Source organism: Branchiostoma floridae, chromosome 4 (genome assembly GCF_000003815.2).
Source record: "Branchiostoma floridae strain S238N-H82 chromosome 4, Bfl_VNyyK, whole genome shotgun sequence".
Lineage (NCBI taxonomy): Eukaryota > Metazoa > Chordata > Leptocardii > Amphioxiformes > Branchiostomatidae > Branchiostoma > Branchiostoma floridae.
The window spans coordinates 31,329,788-31,338,112 of NC_049982.1; the positions used below are offsets into that span (position 1 = coordinate 31,329,788).

General features: G+C 43.4%; 1 protein-coding gene across 1 annotated transcript; it reads left to right on the plus strand.

The window, feature by feature from the left end:
- Positions 1–6: 6 nt before the first annotated feature.
- On the plus strand, positions 7–4,285 carry LOC118414816. Its single transcript, XM_035819076.1, has 4 exons — positions 7–99; positions 1,210–1,327; positions 1,860–2,000; positions 2,726–4,285. Exon 4 carries the CDS (start codon positions 2,898–2,900, stop codon positions 3,804–3,806), a length of 909 nt encoding a protein of 302 aa, XP_035674969.1. The 5' UTR covers positions 7–99; positions 1,210–1,327; positions 1,860–2,000; positions 2,726–2,897; the 3' UTR covers positions 3,807–4,285.
- The last annotated feature ends 4,040 nt before the right edge of the window (positions 4,286–8,325 follow it).

Consider the following 8,325-nt stretch of genomic DNA (forward strand, 5'->3'; position numbering starts at 1 on the left):
TGGTGCAGGTGGACGAGAAACAAGGCTGGTGCCCCGCCTCCTACCTGGAACCTTTGGACCAACCAGAGGAGAGAGACGAGGAACGCCCCAACTGGGAAGGTTAGATACAACCAATCTAAAGTCGCCAAACAAATGTTACCTCGACCAATGAGTGCACAGTTTGCAAAAGCTGAGAGAATCCAAGATAACACTGTCCCAACTGGGAAGGTATTAAAGAAAGCCTTTCTGAAATGTTACAATGTAAGGTGGAAATTTAGGCCGAGTCAAAGGTTGGCAAACATGCATGACTACATACACACATACGCATATAAACACACACACACACACACACACACACCACTCACACACACAGAAACACACACAGAAACACACACACCACTCACACGCATGAACGTACACACACATCATCGATCGAGCACACTCACGCATACACGCAGGCACATACCCATACACATACATTCATACACATGCATTAAAAATACGCACACATACACACACACACACAAACACACACACACATAAAAACGCGAGCGTGCTCACACACACTCACATATGTACCATATGTACACATATACAGAAACACATGCAACATAGACAAACACATATTTTATACACACGTATACGAGCACACATGCAACATACACACACACACACACACACACACACATACACACCACATAAATACGCGAGCGTGCTCACACACACTCACATATGTACCATATGTACACATATACAGAAACACATGCAACATAGACAAACACATATTTTATACACACGTATACGAGCACACATGCAACATACACACACACACACACACACACACACACATACACACCACATAAATACGCGAGCGTGATCACACACACTCACATATGTACACATACAGAAACACATGCAACATAGACAAACACATATTTTATACACACGTATACGAGCACACATGCAACATACACACACACACACACACACACACACACACACACACACACACTCACACATATATAACGTTATACATATAAACCTACGTTATATTTTACACCAAGCCGCAAACTTAATGATACTCGAGACATTAATGTTCTTTTTCCTAAGCTACGGATAAAAGTGTATTTGACGTAAATAGAGAATTGACATTATCTTAGACATTGTTCATTGACGACAAATGCCCCTCTCGTCTCCCCAGTCCTAAGCCTTTCCGTTTTTCTCTTATAGGTGAAGAGTTCCTGACGACCGAACAGTACGAGGCACAGATAGATGACGAGATCTCTTTTGATAAAGGTGTGATTGTTCACGTGATCCATAAGCTCCTGGACGGTTGGTGGATTGTGCGGTAGGTACTTATCTTTACCCCCTTTGTACCTTTCCTTTAAAACCGAATCCTGGAACTCCCTTTGAGAGCCATTCTCTATATAAGTCGGTGTACGTCACTGTTTGCCATGCGACAAAATTGTAAAACCAGCCTAAATTATAGTATTATATAAAACATGGAAAAAACACGATCTCGTAGAAAGATATTCTCGTATGTTGATTACGATCATCTGAGTATAGATTTACTACAATAGTGAAAATTTTAATACATTTTCTACCTTGAAACTTATAGATCGTGTAATCTTTGCATTCTCTCTGATTCTTAGCCCTTGACAATAACAATATGTGCGTTTATCAACGTAGCCGTACATTAATGTTGTTTACAACAAACCAAGAAATGATCTATCTTTGCCAACAAACTACAAGATTTGGGAAATATATTTTTCTTTCCATATCTTACCACCCGTTATTTTAAGTTCGGCTTCAACGTATTAGTCACCCATTGTAAATAGGAGCTAGTCCTTCACCCACCACGTCTACTTGCGTTTTTGCAGGTACAACGACAAAGTCGGTTACGCCCCTTGCGCCTACCTACGGAAGTACAGCAACCCCCACCTACCCCTGCACAAGGCACGCGCGAGAACAGATAGCGACACAAGTACCGGCTCTTTCATCAAAAAGCTGCCTCCAAGAAGGTAAGTAGTGTAACGCTAGTTCATCTTCTTCATCCGCGGGGTAACCTATATCCGTTTATGTTGAAAAAGGGAATTTATATATACCAAGTTGACGGACGGTTTGTTTTCAAACTGCAATATTTCAATTTGAAATCACCTTCCGTAGACTTGATATCCCCAAGTATATATCCTGTATTTTCAACAATGGATATAGGTACCCCGCGGATAAAGGCGAACTAGCATTAACCTAGCTGAGTGGTCGTTAATAAACTTCTTTCCATCTCAAGGAAAAGAAGGCAGCATATTCCAATAGTTGTTTTGCTGCTACATATATAAAGTCTTATATAGTACATTATACACAGTATTTATAGATTTAGGACTCGAAGCCTATGCCACGTGACCTGAACGGAAGTGTGACGTCAGCAACGGGTCAAAGGTGGTATTCGGTGGTCGGTGTCGGCCCCCGTCTGTCTATTTTACAGTTGTGTGCGCGCGGAAATACGTGTACAATTCTTATGTTGAAAACTGCTACACAGGAATATTCCTAGACTCATATTCATACGAATTTAAGTCATCAGAGGCACTGCCAGGCGAGAACTGTAACCAGTAGCCAGTTGCTGACTGAGGCCCGGACTGAGCTTTTGACCTTCTACCGAGACGAAAAGAGCCGAAGAGACATAAGTCTATATTTGGGTCTTTCCTTTCAATTCATGATGTAAGTCTCTTTCAATTTACATTCTTTACAGGTCTACCATACAAAAGAAGAGCAGTGCCCACGAAAAGGAGCCCAAACGACGCGACCTGCAAATTTACAGGCGCAAGACTCAGGAGGCCTCAAAAAGATCCAACCTGGCTGCCAAGGCAAGAGAGGCATACAGGAGGGTAAATGCCGTCGCCGAGGAACCCGAAGGGGTATATATGGATATGACAGGCGATACCAGTGCTGCGGCGGATGGATACATCTCTCCTGACAACGTAGCAAAGAAGTTCGACCATCCGTACGTAAACGAAAGCGTGGTAGAGGAAATCGCCGGTAGAAAAGCTAAATCTTCTGGCCCACGTTCAACGGGAGAAGACATCATGATGGTTACCGAATCGTGCCATGTCTACATCAACGGGGATGTCGTAACGCAGGGAAACGCCAGCTCGGGTAACGTGTACGTGAACGAGGAAAGCCTGACACAATTACGTGTGGGAGGCAAGGTTGACAGGCCCGCAGACGACGTTTGGATACTGGCACTCGTGTCCCCTAAAAGCAAGGCGTCGGAGACAAGAAACAGTAACTCCTCATACAATGCTGTTTGGGCGCCAGCCTTCGTCGATGAAGAGAAAAGCAAGAAGGATTTTCCCAAGAATCCAGGTTTTATCGACAGTAACACGGTGGCGTCAATGACGAGGAAGAAGACACAGTTTTTGAATCCCGGTTACATGCCTGACGCGGCCCCCGTCTCGCCGGATGCCTGGAACCAAAAAGGACCAATCCCCGACAGCAACGCTTCTACGGACTCTGCCTACGAAAACATTAACGTGCAGCAAAATATTGTCGCAAAAGGAACAACAACGCGGCTAGAGTCGAGTCCAAGAACTCCCCGGACCCCTGTCCCAGCTCCCAGGAGCGCAGCCCCAAACTTGCTGTCACCGGTAACAAGCGTGGACAAGTCACCGAGCGGTAGGTCAACTCCGAAGAGCGGTCACCTTACGCCTCGGAGTGGCCGTTCCATGCCTAAGAGCGGTCGTTCAAGCCCAAAAAGTGGTCGTATGAGTCCCAGTGTACCAGCTAGACCAACGGCGACAGAAATAGCAGCGAAGTGCAGTCCGCAAACATAATTCAAGTTCCTCCAGGCTCAGCAAGACCTTTTCGTTCCCAGCAACGGTCGTCTTATTCCAAGGAGAGGTAACCGTACGCCAAAAGCGGCCGTTCCACCCCGAACAGTGGCCGTTCGAGCCCGGGTGTCCACTCCAAAAGGACGGTAGAAGAACTCGCTGCAAAATTTGGTAACGTTAACCTTACTGAGGTACTGCAGCGAAAATAAACGGACATGTCCATGATATAGGGGAAGGGGACATTTCGTGCTCCACTGCTTCCAGAAAAAAAGTCAAACCCAAAATATTCAGTTTTTAGCTCTTAGCTGAACATATCATTATATACGTTTTTTTTTATATGTTAAGTACGGTAGAACCCGCGTAATTTCACGGCCTATTTGCCAGTGAATTTCGTGCAATTATGCGAAGTTATCAAGCTGGGTCGTACCGGTTTGGGGATTTCGTGCAGTTAACAGAAGTGTGCGTTAATCAGCTGTGCAATTAACTGGCTGCTACTGTATATATTCTGTATTTTCCGTGTTGCAATTAGCCATCGGGCAAGACCTTTCAAATAAACTTTCTTCTATTATGAAGTTTGATCGTACTTGCTATATATGAAATTGTATAGCGCTGTTGTTTGTGATTGATGTTGTTCACGTCGTATTGCTTAAGCTAGGGCCACAACCCGCCGTACGTGCAAATACGTGCTGCCTACGTGCTAAAACATGGACAATCTTTTGGGATCCGTAAGTGGTAAGTACTGCCTCCGTACGAACTCGTAGGGATCCGACGGATTTTGGAGCACGCAGACACGTCGTAGAACTTGCAGGCAAAACTTTGTGTGCCATCGGGCTGTGGATTCGCCCCCCGTACGTGCCAGTACGGGCGACGCAACTGCCCAGTACAGCCTGAACGTTTTCAGAAATACATGGCGGACGTGGCCTCCCAAAAAAAACGTACGGACAAATTTCACGTACGGCGGGTTGTGCCCTTAGCTTTAGTGGTGCTACGCAGGTCAGCAACTTTTCTTGCTGTTTCAGTAGCAGGGTATACAGTGAGATAGCCTGGATACCATACCCCAGCCCGATCTCAAAAATATCTATCGTGCAGGGGTCTGGCAGGATGACTGTAGATAGTTTCTCAAAGACCCTTGATCAGAGGGAGGAGAACCTAGGATTGATGACCACTCTCACCCCAGGTAGCAATCCACAGCACACCACAGTTGGTCAGCAGGCTATCACAGTAGCGAATCAGGGACTAGATATGGCTGAAGGGTGTGTTGAGTTATTTTCAACGTAACAACAGTTCCAAACTGGAAGCTTTTTACCTCTGGTTGTTCCTTAAGTTACTCGATCAGGTACAAATGATGACTAGCTTTGCCAAAATTGGTATGGGACGTCCCTCGGGTAAAGGACGTTGAATGGCGGCCCCGTGTTTCAGGAGAATACGCAAGGGAACCCACCACACTTATCGAAGGTAAGGGGCCCATCCCGGTGTGAGTGGATCGAATAGATCTGTCCGGATCTGCAGATTGTACGGTTCGTCGATCTAGGTTAGACATCCGGGTAATAAGATGCGGCAAAAAGTAGTTACTCAGGCAACTGGATATGGTTTTGGACCGTTTCCAAAACCATATCCAGTTGCTTGAGTAACTACTTTTTGATTGTACGGTTCATTGTACCCGATTTGTTATGCCGTAAGAAGCTTTACCGGGTATACAATACAAACAACATGCTGTCGTATTGATGACGTAATGTTTTGCCTTTCCTAGAACCTCTTCTGTTTATTTATTTCGATGACCGGTAACAATAGAATACATAATTGAATACTAGGTCAGACATCGGAGTTAGACCATAGGAAAGTATGTTAAAATGCTCTGCAGTGAATGAAGGCTTAAAATTCTTCACCAGAATGTCACTTGGGTCTAGGTAATGACCGTTTAAAGAAATGAGGGGTAATGTTCTGCTCATTCTTCGAGAAAAGCTCTCTCTATGAAAGAAGCCTCACATTTGACCCCAGTTCCCTCCTGATACTAAAATTTGTCTGTAGGCTTTACATCAACCAAACTGCTGGACGAAATTTGACCAAAACAGGAGAGCTTAGACCCTACCTGCCCTTTCTAACTCTAAAAGTGTCCGGATAAGGCAAAAGTTTTCAATGAAAAGAATGATTTTTAAGGATTTTAAGTGGCAATAAATCCCGTTTTGTGCCCTCTACTGTGCAATGCGACCCTGATGTCAGCCCTAATAGCATGTGTTACACGATCTCTCGTTGCTAAGTCGGGCGTGCCGCTAGGAGGCATGGTTTTGTCAGGCGTGAATAGATAAATACGAAGTAGTCCATATCATGATGTCTTGTGGAACCATGTGACGTAAATCGGAGGGTATTGTCCTGGGTTCGAATCCCGTCATGCTACAAAGCTTGTGCCCTGAGCGAACTTTCCTCACTCAACTCAGGTGGAAACTAGAGTTCCACGACCCCATACCTTCGCCAAATGATCCTAGCCTTTACAACTGCTGTATGTGTTAATTGTGTGTTTCATTAATTATGCAAATAAGGTTCTCATTTGCATAAATTACATTACTTGATCATCTCCACCAAACAACAGACGTACACATCTATGTTAAGAAAGAAGGCTTTCATCGCATTTTCTAATACTTTATGCAAATGAGGACCTCATTGGCATAATTAATGTTCAATGATGTTCACCTGTCCATAACTTCCAAATGCTACAAGTAAGAAGTTTCCATCATTTACCAAAATGACATTATAGCATTTTCTCATTAATTATGCAAATTAAGTCTTTATTTTGCATACTATATATCTACTAATATTCTTCTCCTTCTTAGTTACAAATGTCATATGTTGCAATGGTCCTATAATAAAACTTAGCGTGCATACATGATTTTCTAATTAATTATGCAAATTAGATTCTAATTTGCATAATAAATGCGTAATTATGTGAAGCATCACTTAAGCTATGTACATACCAAAAATCATAACAATCCGTCAGCCCCTTCTTGAGTTATTCCCTTTCAAAGTCTGGCACTTAACCTACCCTGCAGTTCCAAAACAAGCCGCTAGCGGGCCCAAACCTATACCACTTACTCTTTGCATCAAGAGCTGTCTACCACTAAAAAATCATAGCCGCAGCAGAACTCGAGATATCAAACCAGAAAGTTCCGCTGCAGTCCCTTCCCAGGCCGCTAGGGGGCCCAAAATCTAAACGTTTTCAGGTCTCATCAAGACCTACACACACACCGAATATCAATACAATCGAGCATGGCGTTCTCAAGTTATACTGGTCATCTACACACATCCCCCCCACACACACACACACACACGCTACCGAAAACATAACCTTCTTGACGAAGGTAAAAATGGGTACCTGACTTCGGCTGGGAAGGTAAAAGGCGGTTGAAGGAGTGGGATGCATGGGCCCCGCCTCCCGAAACTGTAACCTAGACACAGTGATAACTCACTGTCCATGCAGCACCAAAAAAGCTGTGATAATACCTTACCTTATCATCAAATCTGCTGTTCTTTGTATATGGAATGTGAAAAGATGGCAAAATCTTCAAAATAGCCTGTCCATAAATGTTGTAACAAGAATTGAAGCGACAAAACAGGATATCACAGACAACAGAGCATTCATTCCTGTATTCAAGATCTAGAAGAGATCTGGTGTAGTATATAGTATAAGTGACACTAATGTGGTAGACTGATACTTTACCAAGTTTTAATAGCAACCTCCCTGATGGCTGCGTACCACATTGGTGCCACTTTTACAACCATAAAGCTAGTTTCACTTCTACAACTACACTCATGGCTACATCGCTACTGTCACTTCTACGGGTACAGTCATTAGGCTGTAGCACAAAATATTTCCTATGTGAAGGTACTTTCTTGTCATGTTGACCATCTCCGAAAAAGAAAAAAATATCTTCTTTTTGTTACCTTCATGAAATGTCACGGAGGTTACATTTTCACCAGCGTTTTTGTGTCTGTCTGTCAACAAGATAACTCAAGAACGGCTTGGTGGATTAGTTTCATACTTGGTGTGTTGGTGGGGTGTGATGAAAGCTGGAAGTGATTAGATTCTGGGCCCCCTAGCGGCTTTCATTGGTACTACCGCACAACTTCCGGTTTTGCTATCTCGTGTTCTGAATAAGATATGGTCCCAGTTTTTGAAGTGTTAGATAGCTCTTGGGCTCAGGAATAAGGGAAATAAGTTTGGACCCCTAGCGTCTAGTTTTGGGATAGCAGGGGCATTTTTGTCAAAAACTTCTGAAGTGGATAACTCAAGAAGGGAACAATGAATTTTCATGACAATGTTATACAAGATAGAATCCTAATTATGCAAAATTAGATTACATTTGCATAATTAATGAGCTTAATCTATCAAAGCAATTTTTTTAATGTATATCTTGTACCGGACATGGTGTGGTTTTGATATTTAGGTTGTATATAGCTTTCAACGTCATAACAAAGGGAGGCAAGTTTCAGCCCCCTAAAATGTAATTTTGGAACTGCAGAGGCGTTT